Source organism: Halyomorpha halys, unplaced genomic scaffold, assembly GCF_000696795.3.
Source record: "Halyomorpha halys isolate HHAL.00 unplaced genomic scaffold, Hhal_1.1 Scaffold455.1, whole genome shotgun sequence".
NCBI lineage: Eukaryota > Metazoa > Arthropoda > Insecta > Hemiptera > Pentatomidae > Halyomorpha > Halyomorpha halys.
In genome coordinates this window covers 21,805-46,534 of record NW_027111717.1, presented here as the reverse complement: position 1 = coordinate 46,534, position 24,730 = coordinate 21,805, and the positions used below count along the sequence as shown (strand labels likewise).

The 24,730-nt window shown below is 30.1% G+C and overlaps 1 protein-coding gene across 5 annotated transcripts in view; it reads right to left on the bottom strand.

Moving 5' to 3' along the window:
• Positions 1 to 24,730, bottom strand: part of LOC106682980 (titin) — a gene marked incomplete at its 5' end in the record, with an annotated part of 53,533 nt that overhangs the window by 11,302 nt on the left and 17,501 nt on the right. For all 5 annotated transcript variants that reach the window (XR_010844017.1, XM_014424164.3, XM_014424163.3 and 2 more), the window contains 3 exon segments: positions 5,597 to 5,683; positions 7,063 to 7,223; positions 12,386 to 12,454. Coding sequence is in view for 4 of the 5 variants with exons in the window: in XM_014424164.3 (XP_014279650.3) it covers positions 5,597 to 5,683; positions 7,063 to 7,223; positions 12,386 to 12,454 (317 nt within the window).

The window sequence follows — 24,730 nt, the reverse complement described above, 5'->3', positions numbered from 1 at the left end:
GGTGTATTCCTCAGCCTCCATATTAACCAGCTCAGTGGTAGAGAAGTATATTTTAACAGCGTCTGGTGAATTTCAACTTTGCCATTTCAGCTATGCATATAAAGCCGGTAGCATGAATTGAAATATAAAGTGTATTGCAGGTTTGAGTTTAGTTCTTCGAGCTTCCCACTCTGCCGTAGTTATTCGACGAATGCACACAAAATTCTTCGACTCGTTGTAGCACCTCTCCAACTCACTCGCACTCCGAATCCAGTGCCTCCCTCAAAGCATAGAAAACAGGCAATGGAACAACAGACAAACATTCAGAGGCTCAGACTCGAATTTAGAGTAGTTTTCGATTTGTTTTTTTTGAAAAGAATTAAGTTAAGGTTCAGAACTGGTGTGTACTCCACTATATTAAATAACAAACAAGGAAATAAAAATTACCACAAAGAATAAGCTCCTAAGAAACTCCTTAACATGTAGTTTTACGTCAGAAATCTTTTCTTCTTTAGTACATTATGGTATATTTTTTGTGTGTGTTTCTTTATCCTGGTAAGCCCTGGTTATTGTATCAATTTGAGTTGCTTTTAACAATTGACAATGCGTTGGTTTAGTCTTACACAAAAAAAAAAAATCCAAACTATTTACCGTGTTTTTTATCAATTGATAATTATGTAAATATGATTATTACAATGTGACTTTTATTATTACTTGAAATGATAAAAATAAATAGATAAAAACACAAAACAAAACAAAAAATCGAAATAATACATTTAAAAAATCATAATGAAAGAAACACTTAATATTACCAATAATCTCTTGTCGTGTCCGAAAAGGAAATGGATTCCAGCACTTGTGACAAAGAAATACTTTAAGGAATCGAGGAGAAACAATGATTATATTAAAAAAAAATGAAAGCAAACGTAAGAAGGAAAGAACCGATTTGAGTGATGAGCGCTTTTACTTTGGATGATGAGTGCATAAGTTATTACGGATTTTTGTGAAGCATCAACTGTTTCACCAAGAAATTTGTAGTACGTAAATAAATTTGCTAGAAGGTAAAAAGAGGGAGTTTAATATTTCGCATTTATATTTTTTTAAAATATGAATTGGAAGAAATTTTTTTTTTATATTGTTATGTTGTTTTATTTTTTAATAGCGATTGTTTAAGCATTATCTTTTTAAAAAATAGTAATAACTTCCTCAATGTCTGTAAATCGAATGAACAAATAACAGCCGAACAATATAGAGCTACAATTGAGAATTGTGCCATGACGAAGTAGTGGGAGTTTATCGTTAACCATTTCCTACATCCTTCCTCTTCCGTTTTACTTAATATTACGAATCCAGAAATCCTCTCTTCTTTTGAATTGAACTGAATTCGTATGGATATACACCCACCCACAGGTAAATTCAGCTGATATGTCGATATGCAAAATATCATTTTTAATAATGAAGAAGATGGTCAGAATTGCGGTCAAAAGTGAATAACAAGAATAGTTAAAAACTGTCTATTTCCCTACGTTTCGCCCCACTTTGCAGAGATTCATCAGGACTAAAGAGATAAAATAACAAAACTATGAACATTTTGACATTATAAAATAATAAGGTAAAAAAAGTTAAATAAAGAAAATTATATAAAAATAAAAGAAAAGAAGAAATAAAATAGTATTAATTTAAAACAAGCAATGATAAGAATATCAAAAATTACGTAAATTACAAGGTTAAAAATGGTACAGGAGATGTAATAACATGCGAACACAGAAAAGTAGATTTGAGAAAACAAAATATAGCACTCTAAAAGATGGAAAATAAAGAAGTATGTTGAGATTAAATAAAGATTGAGAACAGATATATAAATATAAAATTAATAATAATATTAATAATTGAGTAAAGAATAGCTCTGGGAAAATAAATAGTTATAATATCATATATATAATATAATTTTTAATATTTTTACTTTCACTTACCTATATATGAAATATATAGTGAGGAAAAGTAATGCGATCGTGACATATTTCTAATTTGGATTTTCAACAGAAATACGTGTTTCGAGATCCCCAGAGTAAAGAAAAAAAATTCTCACACCTCCTTTCTTAAAAAGTTATTGAAACCATATTTCTGGAGATAATGATAGTGATATAGACGTATTATATATTGTTGAAAACCCAAATATTTTAGAAAAATAATAATTAATAAAGATAGTCATAGAATAAAAATTAGAATTATATGCTAGTGATAGGTGATTTTTTTTTATTGTTTTTGTTTTTTTCTCTTACATGTTTTCATTTTTTCTTAGTTTTTTTGTCATTCTTTATACAAGTTATGGTAGGACAAGTGTTCATAAGTTATGTATTTTCCATTATTTTCAATTTTATAGTTTTCACTCATACCCGAATATGACTTTTTGTTATTTATCAAACATAAAAAAGGATTATAATCAACAGCCTAAGAAATAACAAAAATTTTTAATATACCAAAAATATTAAATATGCATAACCGCCCCCCAAAAAAAAATACATTAAACAAAGAAAATCATAGAATATGATGTAAAATGACGGGTAACACATAAATTAAAGGTATGTTTTAACAGTCTGATAATGCATTCTTGTCATCATAGTTATGAACTAAATATTTTTCAGCTTTACTTAACCTGACAGGTTGAACCCCACAAAATTATTCTTAGTACTTTCAATATTGATTCTATGTCAATTAAGAATTAAATGAATGGCTAAGGACAAATTGTAATTTATTTGTAAAATTCTATACTTTAGTTTTTCTGCTATAATTTCTGTCCTGAAACTAGCGTGTATCAATGTCAAAATAAAGGAATCTAGTAAGCATTCGTTGTGCGATGGGCGTCAATATATATGTATATAGATATACCAACTGGTAAATATTTAGGTGGCTCCAGCCCCTTTTTCAAATTTTTGGATATTTGTCCAAATTTAAAGGCCTCAATCCAGATTTAAATTAATTGAACATAATACGAAATAAAAAAACTGAAGACATATTCACATTTGGTATACATTTCACTCAGACATAAATTCAGATTGTTATTCAAAAAGAGAAAAATCGAGTGAGGGTGGAAGGATATGCGGGAGGTTTCGGAAAATAGGAAACATATTACTTTATGCATTCAAAGTTCGATTTCTTTGAATGCAGTATGAAGATAGTAATGTATAATTTTGAGTTGGTACTTTATAAACATAACAATTGTTTAGAAATAATTATTTTTTATATACTTTATAAACATAAAAGTTTTTTAAAAAAGTGGCAAAATAAAAAAAATAGACAAATTAGAATAACATTGGTAAAATAAATATTTATATACTATTATATATTTACATAAAACAAATATTTATTGTAGAAGAAAATATTTGGTACATATTCTGGTACCATATATATTTAATTTACCATATAAATTTAGGTACCATATATATTTAATTAGTAATATTGGTACTAACCATGAAGAACTTCATTTCCGCTACCTAATTAACTTATTCATGTTTCATAGGAATATATATATTTTTATACTTATGATAATACAAAAATAAGTGCCTATTTATATTTATTATGTATTGTTGCATCATTAAAACCGTAGGAAATAAACTGACGGAAGATTTCAAACCTTAGGGTTTTATATAAAGTAAAAGGAAATATTATATTAATAAATAATTTCTTGTAAAGTAAATAAATATTGATTATCTATATTTATTGTTGGTTACTTTTATATTTTCTAATAATATCTGGATTATCTCTATCGGAAGTCTGTGCATAATATCTTTTTATGCTTAGCGTTGATAAAGTTCTAAATCATACATCGCATCCACTACTAATCTATTAATACAAGAGCCCAAGAGAAAAAAAAGGAAAGTTATTTCACCCAAATTTTCATTACTTTAATAAAAACTATGTATAATTACTAGTCTGAGGTCTGTCAAGTAATGTTAGCAAGAATACAAAATGATGGCTTGAATATAAAAAATGTTTAAAAATAAATGTTTTCATTCTAATCTCCATAAACTACCTACAATACTAGAAAATCTAATGAAATATAATTTATAGTAGAGCAAATTTGCTCAAATATGTGCGTCTAATAGTTGCCGAGATACAGTTTAAAAAATAAAAAATCATAAAAAATGTACTGAAAAATCAGTATTTAGTGAATAAATTTCTCTAACTACTAGGTTTTTTTAACCTAGCTCAACAATGACTTTGTTAACTATTTTTTATGTTTCTATGTTTTTAGTGCTGTAAGTTAAATGCAGCTCCAAATAGAAAATTAATTTTTTTAACATCTTTAAATAGCCAGTAATTTTTTTAAACTTTTTATTCCTCCAACTGTTGGCAGATTTTGAATTGAAAAACAGAAGCTTGGGAATAATTTGACATAAACGGCTCTACTAGTGCTCATATTTTAGCAAATTTATTTTACTTTTGTATTATCACTTACTATAATTTTTTGACTAATTAATTTTGACTAGTCATGGTAGGCAGTTTTCATTAAAGTAATAAAAAATCGGGGAAAATCACTGATTTTTTTCCCACCGGGGTCTTGTACTATACTGTCAACGATTTCTCCAACATAATATAAAGTATGATAATTCCAAGCCTAAAAATAATTGTTAATTTCATTTAAACTGGGAATCAATTTTCGAAAACATAATAACATAGCAGCTATGGTCTCATTGCTAAGATGAAACCTGCAACGAACTGCAGTAATTGCTACTATTTTAATCTCACATCTACAATTATTTGTTTATAATCATTTTATTACAAATTCCATTGGAATAGTTGCTCAACGTGGAAGATACTAATCTGTAGGTTAAATATTACTTTCTTTTTTACTCAACTTTTAGTTCTTGTTGTCTATAATTTAATTTACTGATCGGCGCTGATAGAATGCAGATGTGAAGCAAATAAAAATAAAACTCTTCCTCTGAAAGTTGAATATATTATTAGATTTAAGAGCTTTCATCCCACACGATGACCGTGATACCAGCTGTGGGATGGGATACTGCCCACTGATCCAAGATTTAAGACCACTGCAGGTAAAATATTAATGGTGATAAATTTATATGTGAATAATTAAAAATAAATTTTATCTAAACTATTACTACTCAGGACAAATAATATAAAAATTAAAAAAGGTAGGTTTATTTTAATATTCCGGAATTTCAATCCCACTTTCAAAGTTTTTCTTCAATTTTTACATCGTTTTGTTACCTCATTATATGAAGAGGTTGAAGTCAATAGTGGTGTAAGTTGATTAATACTAATTTTGCAAACCAGATACTTTTACTGGAATAACTGTAAGTATTAAGACTAAACTAATGTAAGTTAGTTTAACTTTCATTGAAAGATGATGGAGGGATATTTACATAAATCAGCGATTTTTGAATTTCTGAAATTTGAATGATTTCTTATATTCTAAGTTAAATGGAAGATCATAAATCATTTATATAAAATATAATAAACTACAATTTGCCGGTTATTAATATTATGCTATGATAAAATTGTACTTCCGTGACGTTTCCTGACGAGATTATTATGTATTTATTTGTATTATTAGTAATTAGTGTATTTAAAAAAATAAAAATCCACAACTCACCAAAGCCTTTGAAGCGACGACATCCCTATATAGCCTTCTTCCTTCGCGACAGTTCTGCCCTTGCTCTAGCAGCTGTTGGACGTCTGTCTGGAAGAATGCAACTGCCAAGTTACTCTAGAAACTTCATATTATTCATATCTTAAAATATCATATTTTCAGTTTTATGTATTTCATTTTGATGTTTTATATATCTCAGCTCTGTGCTACTGTATCTATTTTTGCATCTTGTTATGTATCCTAGTTGCAAAGCGGTCGTCCCCTGTGCAGTCGGGGCCCAATTAGAGCTTATTAAAAAATATTAAAGGCGATATATACCCTGAGGAAAATATATATGTATATTTTCTTAGGAATTGAGAAGAAAAAAAATGTTTATATTATCATATATTGCTGTAAATATATTTGAGGCATTCATTCAACGAACATGATATATAAGGTTTTTTGGCAATTAAAGGTTTTGGTAATATCTTATTCCTTAAAGGTCATTTCACAGTTTTTTAAAAGAATGTACTGGAAATTTCTTCTTTTTTTTTTTTTCAAACAATAATATTGGTATTAAGTTATGGTAGGTGATAGCTGGTTGGAGGTGAAACATGGTAACTGACAAAGATGGCCGACTGACGCAGTCTGTTTCTGGATGATAAGAAAATTATAACTCTTGATTACAACTTGATTGTTTTTTATTTTAATTACTTTTCCTACTCCTAGTATTTATTTTTTTAACAACTAATTCAATATACACAAGAAATAATCTAAAATGTATACAATGTCCTTTCTTTGCCACACCTATGAGTGGGCTGGGTCACCTGAAGGTGGGTGTCAAAATATTGGTGCAGGAGCCCTGGCTGAAGGTACAAGGCTCCACAGGAGTAAGGGGGGATTCAAATGACTTCAGGGTGCAGAGCCCGAAGCCCTTCCCTCTAGGGAATCAAGGGGAAACAACACCTGATTGCTACTTGAATGACTATATTGGTGGACTCCGGTTGACATCCCTATCAAACCATAACTTTATACATACATATATAAACGGATTTTATTTCTCAAATTAATATTATTTTCTATCTATATTTCATTAGTTCATTATATTTCTTCGATTTTTCAGTGAAAACTGGTATGCGAAAGTGGTTTTCTAAGTGAATCATTAAATAAAAGAAAATAAATTATTAGTTATAGAAGATGAATAGTTCTTGAAACGACCATAAGATTTATGTCATTTTTTATCGTTCCCCCAGTGTTATTTAATTAACGGCCAATCTAGAAAAGATTTCTATATAAAGAGTAGAACTATAAAAATGAACGACGTTAAAGCTGTACAAAGAGTATAGAACAGCTAGTTTTCCAGTCTTGAGGATAACGTCACTTCTCTATAGAACTGTTGTGTAGAAGTGTCCTTGGAACTCTTAACAGTATTTCCCTTGATGATTTATTGTAGCATACTGTATGATATGATAACCGACGACCTGATTTACCTGAGGAGGTTGTGCCTCTTGATTGGAGCGACCGATGATCCTCCTCGCCACTTCCTCGAACCTGCTGGCCAGGGCAGCCATGGTCGAGAACTCGGCCGCCCGCTGGGGGTACACGTTCTGTAGCCAAGCTCTCAGTTCTGGGATTTCCACTCCTCGTCTCTCTGCAATGTCATCATCCTTCATCAATTCTTAATATATAAGTTCACTTAAGTTTAGCACCAAGCAGACCAAGGATTTGAAACCTACATTGTTTTTGTTGTCATCAGAATTGTATAATTACCTAATTATATCATTGCTTAATGTTTCCTATAGTTTTAAGACAAAATGTATGCCCATCTTCTACACAACTTCATAACGACAGCACAATCTTACTAGAAATGTATCGAAACAACCGACATCGGTCACTGAAGATACATCAAAGCAGAACTTAAAATACATCCTTTTTAATTTAGCAATAAATTGCCCGCCATATCATGTCTTTCCGCAAAGAAACGATACGCTATGGATTAAAATACTGTGTCGCATGATAGAGCGGAGGTGAAAGGACGTGAGAATGCAAGTTCGAGTCACCGTGGTTTACCTTCTAATTCGTGTTTAGGAGATCTTGAAGGGTAGGAACCTGCATGTTACCGAATGTAAGGAAGGTTAAGTGGGGAGAGAAAGGGGGCCGTACAGATTTTTCCATTTTTTAAAATTATCTACGACTTTGATTCTCTAGTATACAGTCACCATACCATAGATAAATAAATTAATAGATAATATAAAATTATACAAATATTTAAGGGAAAAAGTTTTTTTACTAATCTCTATTCACATATGCGTATCAAAGTAAGTTAACATCTTCATATGTTTTTTAAAAATATATTTTAATACATTTATCTCCTTATTTATTTGTTAATATACCATACTTACGGATTATACTTTATTTATTTCCTTGTCCTAGTTTCCTTCGTTTTGTTTTATAATATTTATATTTCATTAAAATGTTTGTATCTTACTTTATTTAACTGAGATTATGCAATGTGGGGCGAAACGTTGGCGTCTTGTAATGAGCAGGCCTCTTGTAAAGGAAGTAAAAGATAAATGGCAATCCTTGTGGAACGAAAGCCCAATGAATAAATTAAAAATTATTAAAAAGGATGTCAAGCCCTGTACCTCCAGTCCCAAATGCCGTAGAGAGGAGGTTGTACTGACCAGGCTGAGAATAGGTCACACGAGGCTCACCCACTCCTATCTTATTTCAAAAGAAACGTCTCCGAACTGCCAGTATTACAATAACAATCTAACAATAAGTCATATTTTCCAACGATGCCCATATTTCACATCACACCTCAATAGCTTAGGACTAAACCAAGATATATCAAAAACCCTTGGAGACGATGATAAAGCAATAAAATTGGTGTTTCAGTTTTTAAAATCACAAAATTTACCGACAAAAATATAAGTTGATCGGAAGGAAGAAAATAATAATAATAAAATAAATAAATAAAATAATAAATAATCATATTAAAAAATAAATAAAATTTAAGGAATATTAGCAAAATTAAATAAAATATAAATGGCGTTGATTACCAATGAAGTTTGGCGCCACTAAACCAAAACAAACAAACGTTGGCGTCTGATAATGAGTTTTTGAAAAAAAGGAAAGGTGTATTGAGTTAGGGGAAAAAATATAATTAGATATGTAGATAAATAATGGGGAAAAAATTAATAGTAATAAGGAAAAAAATATTTAAAAATAAATAAAATATAGAATGAACAAAATAAATCAACAGAAATGATAAAATAAAAAAGCATATATTACTATTATTTATTATAAATTTACTATAATATGCCTAAACATTAGAAGGACTTAAAAAATTTGTTTGACTAGATATAATTATGCTGTGCAGCTCAATACAGTTGGATAGTAAAAATGTTTTTGCCCCTCTACACGTTCAGGATTCTAATTTTGGATATATACTGCTGTCTTGAAAATAAGGAAATAAATAATTGAACTTCATTTTTCAACCAGCATAATAGTTGACAGATTACAAATGCACGGTTTAGTTACCCACTGCTGATTCACATACCTTGCTTAGCATGAAGGAAATTGGCTTGGTGTTCAAGCACCGTTTGGTCTGTTTCATAAATTATCAATACATAATTGTAATAATTATTATACTGGTATCAGCTTTATTATCAGGTAATTAAATCCTGATTGTAGATATCTATACTTTGGAATCATCATTTCAGTTTTTACAATGAACCGGATGGATATTCCAATGACTCTATCTAATTATATACATATACAATGATAAAACTGAGAATAGTGTGCTATAATAATTAATTTAGCATCTCGTCATTAAATGCATATTAAAGAGAAAAACTTCTCCAAAAAATATAATTAAAATTTAGGGACTTAACTGTTCAAAAATAAAATTAAATGGTTATTATCAAGGAACCATAGTTACATTCCTGTAAATTTATGACAGTTTAATAATACACTAAAGAACAAAATCTGAAGAAATTTTTTTTTTAGCGCCCTGCCACTCCTTGTATATTCGAATACCAAGATGCAAATTTACCAGGTTTCAGTATTCTAGCGGAAAGATCTTGTTTTGCTGTTTCCTCAGGCAAAAACATCATGCATGGACAGACATGGCCTGTGTTGCATTGCAATTAAGTGGTCGTTGCAATACTAATCCATGTTCCATGGGAATCCCTTTCGGGCAAGTTTCCAGAGCAATGTGATGGTAGTTATCATCATTATCCAGTCTGTCAGTAAAAATAACATTTTTTTACATCCGTTTCAAATATTTTATTTATTTATGCAATTTATAATTTAATCAAGGAGAAAAAGTGAAGAAAGGAGTCATAAACCATAGTTTTTATGTTATTGGAATATTTTAAGTAAAGTCTTATGACTATTAATTAGCAGCTTATATTTTATTCCTCTTCTCTTTTTTACTTTTTAACTGCACATCGCTGATTTCCTTAAGTAGTGGCATATCTTGCTGGAATAAAGTTATGATTATATTTTGAATTGAATGTTTCTGTCCAAAAGCTTTTCCTTTTATTAGTTTACTTAATGCAAACTAATAAACTAATACGTAAGGCAGAGAAAGAATAATATATTTTCCAGAAACATTCATTTTATGACTGCTGTGTAAAATGTTGCACAGGATTGTTTGGACGAAAAGTTGGTCCATGAGAGCCTTAGAAAAGGATGCACATATTTGTGGAAATTCATTGTTAGAACTCTTTAACATCACTAAATGTTCAGTGTTAATTGATGGGTTTTAACAGATAGGATACTATTAAAGTGCCTCAAAATGGACTTTGCGGGTTATTTGGGTTATGCATTTTTCGGGGAGCTTAATAGGAATATCCGTCATTGTAGTCTAAACTGAAACAGAAGGCAGCTTTTATTTGGCTTCTTTTCTTCTGCCACGCCTCTGTAGTCTTAAGGCCCGCCTTTTTGGCTTCACTTTTCCTGGCAGCTTACCATATCCATTATAATCCTTCCTCCATGTTCCTGGTTTGTTTAAATGTTAATTTCCGGCCTATTTATCCCAGACTTCTCCACCACCATTTTGATTTGCAGTTGGCCAACTATTCCACTCAAATTTTAGGCATATTCAGGACTTCAAAGAACAAACAACAATGCAGTTAGACACATTCACATTCTGACACAAACTGATCAAGTTGAGATACTACCTCAATCGTAAAAAAATATTACTTTTCTTTAATTATATTTGAATATTTCTTTTTAATATAGCCTTGTGTATTTGTACAGTATTTGTGATACTGTGCTTTAAATATAATCTCCTTCCAGGTATTTCAGTTCACCTCCACTCTTCTTCAATATACGTTGATTTAATTATGTATGACGTACTATTTAGCTAATTAAACCTTGTAATTGTTGTTGAAGTGAGATATGATACATTCTGTGGGCATTGGTATAAGTTTATGTTTTTCCATCTTAATGATTGGTTTAAATGAATTGGAGTTTAATATTTAAATGAAAATATCCTCTTAATATAATTATCCTTTAGAAATATTATAAACAATATCAGATTTATAATATTTCTAAAGAATAATTATATTAAGAGACTATTTTAATTTAAATATTAAACAGATGTTGGTTCTAATAAACGGAATACCTCCCTGTCTAACAGACCCCGCCTGAATACGAATCTACATATCCTCAATTTATCTTAAGTGCCTTAAACTATAATTAATTAGTATTTGAAATATTGTAATTTTACAAGAGATTTTTTTAAGATATATATTATCACTTATATTTACCGGAACCAGGGTAAGCAATTTCTGGTTATGTACACACAGGCCCTTTCTAAACTTACATGCTGAGGCACCCCTACTTTTAGATTATAACTCAATATTTTAGATTTAGAGGATGCGCTGGGATCTTTTAAGCTCTGCTCTACCCCTCACATGTGGGAGATAGAGTGGGCTCAGGGATCCTCTGGCCGATTGTGTAAATATTGTAGATAAGAGTGTAAATGTGACTAGAGACTATATTATTTTATCATTATGTTATATTTTTTTTTCATACACATAGTTTAATTATGTACATTTTGTTTACCCTTCTGTGTGTATATATTTTCAGAGATCTTTTTTTTTGTTCATTTATTTATTTTTATTCTTATTTTATTTTATTTTAGTATGAATGTGATCATTCATCACTATTACCTATTGCCCACAACTGTGTGGCGGATTGAAATTTCTGTCAATAAATAAAAAGTATTAAAAAAAAAAAAAAAAAAAAGATTTAGATGAAATTTCATAATTCACTTAACATACTTATTTTATTTTATTCTTAACTCGAGGCCCGTATGATGAATGTAGTATCAATGAAATGTATCAAAGATTGGTCCCTGTTTTGCCTCGTAACTTCCTTCAGGATCCTTGTGTTCAGGAATGATTATTTCGAAAAAATATCCTGTTGGATGCCCACAACCCAATGTATATATTTCAATGATATAGCGGTTAGCATACATATTATATACAGTAGTACTGGTTGACATTTCAAGCTGGTCGATGACTAACCACCGCTAGACCGTCCCGCTTCCCTTCTCACTAGCAATCTAATCGTAGTAATGTCACTGATGAAAGACCATTTCCTCAAATAACTCACACACTACGGAACGTATTATCAATGAACCGGGACCGGCATTGTTTCCAGAGGTTTCATTGTTAACAAGAATCTGACTCACTGCTTTGATTCAGTCCTGAATCACATCGTGACGTAGTCTGGAGGACAGGCGAGTCATTGAAAACTCATTCTGAAACTTTACAACGGTTCTATTTACTATCTTACCTGTGAAATTTCCGGGGTCGGGTAAAAAGGGCCTTCGTATTTGGCCCGGGTGAACTGGGTGTTCATTGCCTGAAAAGAAAAAGATGTCATTCATAAACATTAACCTTATTTCTCCATGCTCATATACATTCCTAATTTAAAGTACTAATTAAAAAAAAAAAGATTTGAATGTAAATGTATTATATTAAAAACTAAAAAAATATTAAATATCTATTTAATTTATATTAATGATAAGGATAATGTTTTCTCTTAGATTTTTCTGAGGTTCTTAAACCTAACCTATAGAACACATCACTTTCAACTTATATTTTTCACCCTTAAGTTTACTGTCCTCAAACGGTGTAACAATTCCGGTTTCTTCTAATCCAATTTCTTTAAAAAAATAACACAGCAATAAATACTGAAATTTATTTAAGTTAAATGTTTATTTAACAGGATCTTTATTATGATTGACAATAAATACCTTTACCATCAACCGATAATAGTTGAAAGCAGGTATATTTTAAAATAAAAAAGATAATCAGCAAAGTGTTAAACTAGAAAAATTAAACGTAATCAACATCAAAGAGAAAAAAATTAACTGGTCACAGTAATAAAACGCTAATCACAGTAAGAAAACGGAAAGCTGTCAAATAGGACTTCATTAGTTCAGATAAAGAGGAACTAATTCCGATAATTCGTCTGATGAAGACTTGAAAAATGAAGATAATTATTATGAAACCAGCATGAATGAAGATTGGCTTTAATGTCTGATTTGTACTCAAAGATTACATGAAAATTGTACAGAATTTGAGAAAAAGTTCCTCAAATACTGGTCATGTTTTTAACAATTTTTATTCTATCTGTTCAGCAAAAAGACTTAATTTGATGTTAATTTCTTAAAGGCTGATCATAAGTGATTATAATGATAATACACTTTTGATTAAAAATGACAGAGAAATGCTTTATTTGGCGATGCTACCCAGATATATTGGGTTGCTGTAACACACAGCGTACCCATCAACCCATAATTGGACATATATACGCTACAATACATTAACATTTTTCATTTTTCAAACAGTAATCATCAATACACAAAATACAATACACTTTAAATACATTTTTTTTCTTAATAAATTTTTTTTTTCCTTTCGTATATACATACATATATATTTGTTTTCCTCCTTTTCGCACAAAGCCAAATAACAATTTATCATCCAATAAATTATTTCCCCTGTATCACTCCTACATCCCTCTCCTCTCCAGCGATCCGCAAAAACCGGTTGATCAATTAAGAAAATTTACAAAAATCATCAATAGTTAGCAACGTCTAAATAAAACAGAAACTCGTAAAAAATTTTTGAGGTTAATAAACTTCCAATTGGATGTAATTTATTTTAAATTACCATATTACAGTACAACGTTTCGGGACTCTGAGTCTCAACTGAGAATAGTATAAAGATGTGACATGATTTCCTAAATGAAATTCAAATTATGGAAAATTATGAGGTTTAAAGCACATGAATATGGGACAGTGGTCCCGAAACTTTGTACTTTAATATAATAATTTAAAATAAATTGCATCCAACTCCAATTTGTTAAGTTTATTCCAAGTTGTTGAGTTTATTAACCTCAAAATTTTTTTATGAAAACAGAAAGATAAATTATCACAGAACAAAAAACAATTAAATAAATTTTAAAAACATTAATTTAACTCAATTAAACATTAAATTAGCTTAAACAAGTAAATAGGTTAAAGACACACACACACACACACACACATATATATGTAGAGACAGTTTACTACATTCATGATGCAGCTTACGTTACAAATAACGTTCCCTTCTCAAACCGGATACGAGTGATTCAGTTCACTCAACTTAACCTTGCGTTCTTAAACGATGTCTTCATGAGATGTGATTAGTGTGACATATTATTACGGTAATAATTATTTCTACATTGTTAGCATAATAACGATACAAAAATGCTTATAATTTAATACACAAATGCAACAATTATTGAATGTAGTAAAACCGGTGTCAACCAAGGGTAAATTTGACTATACTAATTCTGCTTCTTAGTGTTTTGATTATAAGATACAATTGAATTCCCTGTGAGTTGGTTGTTCGTTATTATAAAATGATTGTATAGAAAATATGATGCGGTGTGCTCATCACATAACTTTCACCTACTATAAGTTAATAATTTAGGGTTAGTAGATGTGAATATAACGAATATTAACCTCCGCCTATCAATACAACAGCCGTTAAACATAAGATAACGAAGCCATGTATGTATCAATGCGGTAGGGATAATTCGGGTAATCTCAACTTTTTCTGATTCCAACTCCTGTCTCTATTATTTTACATTTAAATATTTGTAATTTTTTTAAATATTTGCACACAGATAATTGTTTTTGTATAGTAGCTATTTTTTCAATTTCACTCAGATTTTTTAATATAGCTTCTCCAATTAATGCTACACTTTTGAGTTTTTTTACGGAGGTCATTGACATGCACTCACGTCACTAACAATCCAGCGTGTGGGAGACAACTGCCGCTTGTGTAGTCTGTTAGTAGATAGATATCCCGCTTTATGAATTTCTGTCGGTGAAGCCTACGTGCGAGCCTTTGATCAGGAAAAATCTGTCATGAATCTGCGCCCTCCGTGGTAGCCTTACCTGTCCTTTCAAACAGATAATTATGGCGAGTATGTTGGTCGGTGCACAGACATGTTACAGTCTCAAAATAGCAGAGATCGTAACTTTAAATTGATAAATATTTATCAACATTTGAAAAATGGCCCTACAATTCCTAATTATCCTCCCGTTAGCTCCCTACCTCTTAATAAAGGCGTACCTCAAGATTCCTATCTATCCCCTACTCTTTTCTCTATCTTTATCAATGATCTTCCACTTGCCATACAGCATTCCCAGTATCATCTATATGCAGACGACTTACAAACCTTTCCTTCTATCCTCATGACGGCCCATATGCCGTTCTAAAACTACAAGAAGACAGCAATAGTATAAGGACTTGGACAACAGATAATAAGCTTACGTTAATGCCGAAAAGACTAAAGCATAATTGGAATTCCTCTTTCCTAAACAACACTCCTATCTCATTCCATAGGTCAAAAATCTTGGTATCACTTTTGATCAAACTTTATCCTGAAAACCACACATTGCCCAAATACCCCGCCGAACCATAGTTACCCTAAAGCAATTCAATAGAATCCATTATCTCCTTCCACCTAAAACCCGTCAACTCTTAGTTTCCTACGCCTGGTATATGGCGGACTCTCGGGTAATCTCGAATCTAAAACGTCTAATAAATTGCGCAGTACGATTTATTTTCAGGATAACCAGAGAAACACACATAACCCAGTATAATGCCGAGCTGAAGTTGCTCTATCCATCCAATCCAATATTTCTTAGCTTTCTTTCTATTCCATGTAATTAGTACTTAACTCCCCTCCTATATCCTAGAAAACCTCCAATTCAAATTTTCAGTCCAATCCCGTACTCCGTTTATCTGACATCTACCCTCCAACTCACCGAACTGCTGCATTTGAAAAATAATTTTTTACCCGAGCTGCATATCTCTGGAACTCCATTCCCTCTAACATACGTCATGTACCAACCCTTCCCTCGTTAAAAACACTTCTATTTAACTACCTTTTACTTCACCAATGTATTAAAATTGTACAGATATTTTGTAATTACCTTTTTGGTTTTTATTTAGTCAGTTAGTTTTTTAATTTATTTATTTTTTCTTCTCTGTATATAAGTTATAATTAAGCGCGGACACACTGTTTTTTTTTTTGGCCAATATATGTTATTATAAAATTATAAGAGAATTCTCATTGACTAAAAAAAAAAAAACGAATTTCTCAATACCACCTTTCTCTCAGTACTCAATGTGAATTGGTGGCAGTTAGTGGTTTTTGCTGGAATACTTCTTTTTCGATGCCAGATAGAACCTCAACATTAGCATATCGTTAAACAGCTAATCATAAGCAGCCTAAGCCCATAGGCAGTATAAAAAAAGATAAAAAAGACATCGTGGCCTTGGATTGAAGAGATAATTCTCGGAAAGATTGACGGGGCATCAGCGGTGATTGGTGCCAAAGAGAAGGGTACCGGTTCAACACTTCTGTCAATGCAAAAACTTATTTTAAAATCGGTTGGTTGAAAATTCTTCCTTAAGTATTTGTTAATATTATAATCTGAAACTTTTAAATTATTCAATAATTTTTGTTTAGGCCTTTCTAATTAAATTATTCAGATGTTATCTGATTTATTAACAATTTAATTCTTTATACCCATACTTTAAAATTACATATTGAAAATATATTACATATAAATATATTATTAAGTACTACAAATAGATTACCTATACCTCATACCTATTAATTATTAATAGTTAAAAAGATTTTTAAAAATACCAAAGTTCTTACATTATTAAATTAATAAGAGCTTCAGGACCACCAGAAATGTTTTTCCATGTTATGTATGGTGGAAACACTAAAAATAATTTTTTAAAATTATTTGAATCGGGCAACTCTACTACTAGTAGAGTGTTAGAGTGTTATTTCGAATAACAAAACGAGTAGAATGGAACATAACCTATATATCGAAGATGGTAGCGTCTAAAAAATATTATCACATTAGTAAAATGATGAGGAAAAATTATATAACGAGAAGATTGTTGGGAGTGCGTTCAGTGGAGAACAAAAGTAGGTAAAACTTATTTTCTAGTGCTAACTTAAGTCCGGAATTTCAAGCCTTCATTAGGACCAAAATAAAAATAAAGATAATAACCATAATAATAAAAAGAATAATAGATAATATAATAAATATATTTTAGACTTACAGGAGCTATGTCCAGCTTGTGATGAAAATTGGAGGATTGTTACCATTTTTTAGCAAACTGCGCCGCGTATCACGAGAACCGAATCTGGTACATGCCAAAACTAAGCTATATTAACCAAAAGCAGTTGTATGAATTTTTGTTTGTACAATCGTCATAAACTTCTTTTTATATTTGTAACTCAAAGCCTGATACTTAGAGCAGGATACCTATCTTCACAATAGGATGTATATTTTTTTGTTTCTTTTATTTTATTAAGTAATGTCGTTTTTGTTCTCTTTTTTTACACTGACTAAGATAGATAATCACAGGTTTACTGTTTGTTATTAGCTTATATAAATGATTTTTAGTTCACCATTTGGGTATTCTGTTTTGTTATTAGCTTATATAAATGATTTTTAGTTCACCATTTGGGTATTCTGTTTTGTTATTAGCTTATATAATAATCAAATAGTTTGTTGATTGTTATTATTATTATTTAATTATTATTACAATGATTGTTAAATTATGTACCTTACAGGCCAACTCTATTTGTACGGAGTTTATTTATCCCATAAACAAATAAATAAATAATTATTATTATTAGATAATATAGAAAAATTATAGTGTAAGTATTAAGAGAAGGAAAAAAACAAAACAGTATTAGAATATAGCAATATTAAAATTATGTAAGGGCGGAAGAAAAAGAAAATAATATACATATAGAAATCCAGTAAGTAAATATATGTACATTTTCAGTCTATTAATTATTATATGTAATTTTAAATAATTTTTATTCTATACTTATAATTGAGTATGTATATTATTTTCTTTTTCTTCCCTATTTCATAAGTTTAAATTTTTTATTATTTCATATTGTTTTTTATCTTCTCACATACTTACAATAATATAATAATGTGGGAACCGATGCAAGCCACGAAGGGTCATGGGTTCAGCGGTACTTTGTATTGAAAAACTGTCTTTAGAACAAGGGCTACGGCTATACAAGGTGATTTTTCTTAGATGACGTTATGAGACGGGGTGTATTCTAGAACCTACAGGGTTGACTCACGGCTAGAGTGTAGCAGTAAGTTATTATCTGTCAGAGCCGGATTCGAATCCGAGTCCTTGAAGTTTGTATTACCGTGCCTTACCACTGTGCCACCACGTTCTCTTCTTATATACCTTAGCTATACATTTTCTTACAATATTACTTTCCTATTACTCTCTTATTTTCTAGTTATTCTGTTTTTCTTTTCATCATTAAGGCTTTTATTTTTATAAATAACATGATTATTGCTTTTTTTTTCTTAGCCTAATGAAGACCTGAAATCCCAGCGGAAAGTTGAAGCTAATAAAATAAGCTAATAAAATTTCCTCACATAATCAATCTGTCTCTAAACTTTCGGAACATTCTATTTCATTAAATCATTCCTTCGATTTCGAAAAAACGTCTATACTCGCTACTGTTCATAACCATGACAAAAGGCTCATCTCTGAAAGCCTCTATATCCAATTAGAACCTTCTTCCGTCAATTTAAAAACTGACAAGAACAACTTATCATTAACATATTCACAAATAGTTAATTTATTAAAAAAGTAATTTTCACCTTTTTTATTTTTTTTTATAAATTCATATTACTTTTTTTCCGCCTACCTTTGAAAGTATTATTTCACTTTTAAACCTTTTCTTACACATTTGTCGTCCCCCACTTATATTACGTTTCCTCTTTTTAACTGTTGTTAAATAACCATGACACTGTCATCTTCCGGTACTTTGTTATTCGGTAATTCGTTGGTTCGTATATATTTTTAACTCTTCCTATCACCATTTGTCATCACCCTCTCACACGCATTCTTCCTCTAAATTTTTCTACTTTTTATTTTTTATTTGTTCACCCTCTCGTAACGTTTTCTTTATAACAAAACACTTAGTCATTGTTGTAACGGCTTTTTTAATTCTGAGTTTGGCCGTCATTAGCGCAGTATCCAATAGGCGTTTGATTTCCCAGCGAACAGGTTCGTTTTTATTCTTTTTTTGTTTCCTTCCTCTTTCTTTATTTTACTCTTACCCCTTATTTTCTCCACTTTTAACCACTTTCCTTACCCGCGTTATAAGTTTTGTTCACTATACTTATAATTTGCCTCTTTATCATCTATTATTGTTACATATATTTTATTCCTCTCAATTTTCATTTTCTTTTCATATTTCAATTTTTAAATTAATAATAACTAATATGTTCATACTTCTTGGCATTATATAACTTCATTTTTATTTCATTTCCTTAATTATGTTATTTTACCCACTTTTTCAATTACCTATGTATACATTTTATTTTCCGCTGTTTTTAGCCCTGAAGAAGGCTAGAAACTCTAGCCGAAACGTTGGCACATTAAAAATAGGTTAATCGAACTTATTTGTGTTTTTCATTGACCGCACCCCCAACCATCTTCTCCTCGTTCATCATCCACGGTCAACTATCTCCCATAATTAACTAATAAAATAAGTTTTACTTATTGTTACGATTTAGTTGCGAATGTACACAATGACTTTGATTGCTTTGTAATGAGGTGCTGAATATTAAAGTGAATAGCGTCACATCCTACCCTGTGTTTCATTTTGTACTACAAATAGTTTTGCATCTTACTACGAACGTCGTATAGTACTACTCCATATGAATATTCATTCCTGCCAACTTTTATTTATGCACTTCAACGTCTTAGTTTCGGTATTTTCTTAGTGTTAATAGTTTAGTATCTAGGAAAGCAGATAATTGATCAAATGAGTCCAAATGATTATTTTTAAGTTAATTCTTTTTTTTAATTAGTAAACATTATTTTATTAATTTGTTATTGAAATTAGAACTTTTAAGATATGGAAATTTATTAGTTTGGCTTTCATTTAGCGTTTTTAAGAGAGATTACATAATGAAATTAAAAAATATTATTATTATTATTTTTAAAGATTACTCACAACTATTTATCACCATCAAATCAATACTGATTTACCCTGTAACTTTTTTTTTCAATAATTTATTGATAAGTCGTTAATTAAAACAATTGTATTTTCCCCTAAAAACCACTCACAAAGTTGTTTAGCCTATAAATGAATTTCAGTGCCATATGCTGAAAATCGAAAAACAAGTAATGTGATAAATTTCTATCTAAAGATAACTTTTAATTGGAAATTGTATTTTGTATTTTTATCAGTGTTTTTTACAATCTGATCCTTACCGCGTAAATCGAAAAAAAAATCGTGATACTCTCCTTGGTCGGACGAGGAAATCAAAATTATAACGACCGATTCTTATGGGAAATTGGTTTTACTCACCGCTTGCTCGTAAATCGTAATAACCGTTGTCATTTTATGTCCTCGGATAAATCACTGCTATAAAGTCTTTTGGAAATTAGTTTTTTTATGAGAATCATTCATACTTAAGACCTACCAAGTTTTATTTCGAACTTTTCCTTACTTCTGAGAAATAAAATGATGATGCCAATGGGATAATATATGCGGTCAATATTATATTCATTACTAACTAACTAGTAATAATACAAGTTAGATTATTCCATAAAGTAATTATCAGTCAATGTTAATACTAGTGCTATTGTACAGCTTGAAGCCAAACTGCAAGTTCTAGGTTACTTGGAGACTTGGGGTATAGGAAGAATGATAGCTTGGCCATGGTCAAATATAATTATGAAATTTTTGTGCAACATTATTAACAGAATAAAAAAACCTAAAATAAAAACAGCAAATAGAAGAAGTTTTATCTGTAGATTAATAACGAGTAAAGCACTCCATCTTGTATATCCTAGACATTTTATAGCTTAAGCTTGCGTCACGACCAACTTTACCGATGGCGAGAATACTTCAAGGCTAAATGCTGATCCTGGAAACAAAGGATATCTGAAGATATCTTTTATAACTCCGAGCGTTTTCCCGATAGTGATAAATATTTATTAAAAAAAAAAAAGGAGATATTCTTTCTGTTTGAAAATTAATAAAAGATATTTCCTTCAAACAGTAACTCTATTACCTATTTATTAATTCGTAAAGTTTACAGGAAAATTAAACATCTTGAAATATTCATTGATATCACGGAATAATAAATATATATAAAACGATAAAAAGAATAAATATAAGATATGAAAGAATCTTATGATTATTTAATTATAAAATTCTTCTTATTAAAATAATACTAAAATTAAAATTCTAAAAAGAACTTTTACATACTCTCACATACTTTTACATGAAATCGATCGTGAAAAATTTTAAATTGGAGTTTTCGACTGCAATACGTGGTTCCCTGATACGAATAACTAAATCTGATAAAATGTTAAATATTTTTACCATGGTTTAAACAATTTTTAAAAAAAGTTAACAAAAATAAATTATACAGTGAAAAGTATAAATAAACTATAGTTACAAAAAGGTAATAAGACAATTAATAAAAATGGAAATAATAACAAATAAAAATAAATACTTTTTTTTTAAATTGCCTAATACCTTTTTGTAATAACCCTGGTTTATTTGTACTCTTCACTGTACAATTTATTTTTATGTTATTTAATTTACTTTATTCATTTTTTATATATAATTTCACATTTTTAGCCATACCTTAGTTTACTTTTATGTCATATTATGTATTATATTACTTCGTTACACTACTTTGGTTGTTTGTATCGTTTTTAGCACTGATGAAACTCTGCAAAGTAAGACGAAAAGTTGACTCACAATAAATAGTTTAAATTGAGTTTTTTTCTTTCTAAAATTAGCATTATTTGAATATCGAGGTTTGATGGAATTTGAAGTTAAGGAACAAAAGATGTAATTGGTCTCTTCTTAAGAGTATTTATTTAATGTGAATTGATGGATACCCATCATATAATTTTAGAGTAGGGAAAATTTAAATTTAGGTCTAATCTCAAAAATTGTATACATTGATATATAACACATAAACCATAGCTATGTAATTTGTAAATTATATTTAAATTATTGGAAGAAGATAGTTGACTTATGAAGTAGATTGTAGGAGATAGTCCGAGTGGCTGTCAATAAAAGTATCACAATAGTAGAGGTTAACAAAAATATTTTGTTAAACAATAAATAGTTTTCTTCTGCTATTTTGATACCTTTATTGACAGCCACATGGACTATTTTACAAAAATATACTTTTATAAAAATAATAATTAATTTTTAAATCACTGATGGAAATTTTCTGATTAAAAAAAAAGTCGATAGTGCATTATTTTCATGTTAGCAGAGCAATAAACAGGGTAACTAGCAAAAAACTCGAAAGTTCGAAGGTTTAAGGTAAAATAAAGGAGTTACAAAAAAGAGCTATATCATCCTGCAAAAGAAAAAAAAAAAGTAATTGTTTAAATAGTTTTCAATTTCAGATCTCATTTAGTTTTACAAGTTTTGAATTTGAAGTCCCTGAACTTCAAACTTTTTTAGAAATATCAAGACTTCCAACCAAGAATGTGTTGAAAAGATTTTTCGAAATGCCATACTTTCACAAAATAAATAGGTCTAGCATGTCTCTTTTTTTTTGTGATGGCAGATTGGTTGTTCGCAGCAAAATATAAATAAAATAAAAATAATTATTAAAATTCTTCAACTTCAAATAAATCTGGATTAATGGCGTGTACCAGTCATTTTCTGCAAAACACCATCCTTCCCCTGCGACAACAAATTCGCTCACAATTAATTAATAACCAACGGACAACATGCAATCAAGAGACCCGATGCCCACAGCTTCATTAGCCAACGATAAATTAATTTGTCCAGAAGCGCGCACGATTTGGAAATTTGACAAGATCATTAATCAAACGACACGAAACGCAAATTAACTTGTTCATGAGAAGGCGATGAATGCATAGGGATCTATTTATATGAAGGAAGTTTGTAAATGGAATTTGATGACGCGGGGTGAGATATTTCGTGTCTGTGAATCACAGATGGAGATTCAACTTTTCCGGTGAACATTATACATTATGAATTCCTGGAGTAATTATCTCTCACATTTCTTTACAGACATTCTCAGTATCAAAATACGAACACTTTTATTTTGTACTTGAATGTTTATTCCATTTCTTTTATATATATAAACATTCGTTCCAATTATGATCATTTAATCCAAGATTTAAAAATAATATTAAAAAATTTAGTCTATTTGAATGGCTTGGAGCAAGAATGTGTACAAGCTAAAATTGTTATGAAAACTATTATTTGTGTAAAATGGAATACAAACTATTTTTACAAATATTAAATAACCATTATAAAAATTTATACAGCTCTTCATAAATTTCTGGAGTTTACACTCACAGCGTTTTCCTTACTACTTTGGTTTTTAAGACCAATTCAACAATTCCTTTCTTCACAAATATTGTTCCGTAAAGATTTTTTTTTTTTTTGGGGGGGGAGGGTTTCTAAGCACCATAGGTGCGTGGGGATGAAGCCATGATGTGAACGGGTTGAAGCCAGCCTCTTTTTCTGCATTCTGGTAATGCATTTTAAGAAGGGACTGAGGAAATTCCATTATTTGGAAAGGGGTTGTCTGTGTTTTGTATATTGTATGTGAGCCCCAGTTATGTTGATTTAAATGATTTAGTTACTTACACTCAAAAAGATTTCAATTTTACTTTTTTCTTTTATAATATTGGACTATTTAAATGTTCTTTAAACGAGAATCTGGAATGTTCCGGGAAATTTAAAGACTTCAAATTATTAAAAAAATTCATAAACCTTGGGAAAGTGAAAAATCCTCTAAAACAAAGCACAAACTTAAACAAGGTAGTCTGATTTGAACTTTTTTTTGTAGAAAATGTAATTGGCCTTTAAATGCTTACGTGATTGTCAATTGAGTCAAGGGAATTTGAAACAAAGATCCGTCGAGAACTGCATATTTAAAAAAGTTCTCTCTGAGTAAAGTAGGTACAAGTTCTTGCTGACTTACATATAGGTATGTACACCCTCACAAGAAAGTCCTATTACCCAACTCAAGTTTAAAATTTACAATGTCCCACTGGGCCCTATAATTAGCAAATGTATCTTGAAACGCTGTAATTGGTCCACCACTTTTTGTTGACTTTTTTTATAAGTACTATAAGTTAGAAACATTTTTTAATTTAAGATCAATTGATCACTCTTCGTCGTAAACCTCTCATACGAATTGATTAATCGTTAAAATTAATATTAATCTTTTTTTAATATCCCACTTACACCTTTTAGATTCAAAACTAAGGACTCCATCTTGATAAGAGGCTTACTCGTCCTTACAAAACTAAAATAATAAGAAATTGTTCGTACATTCCGATGATTACACCTACTTGATAAGCTCTCTAAACTTTTTATTATCTACAAAAACTCCAATACATTATAATAGTCAGACCTATTTGGACAAACGGAATTGAGCTTTGGGGCTCCACCTAACTATCAAGTTCCTCCCGTATCCAATCCTTACAATCCAAAATTCTCCACTCCTTACAATCCTTATCCAACCAAACCCCT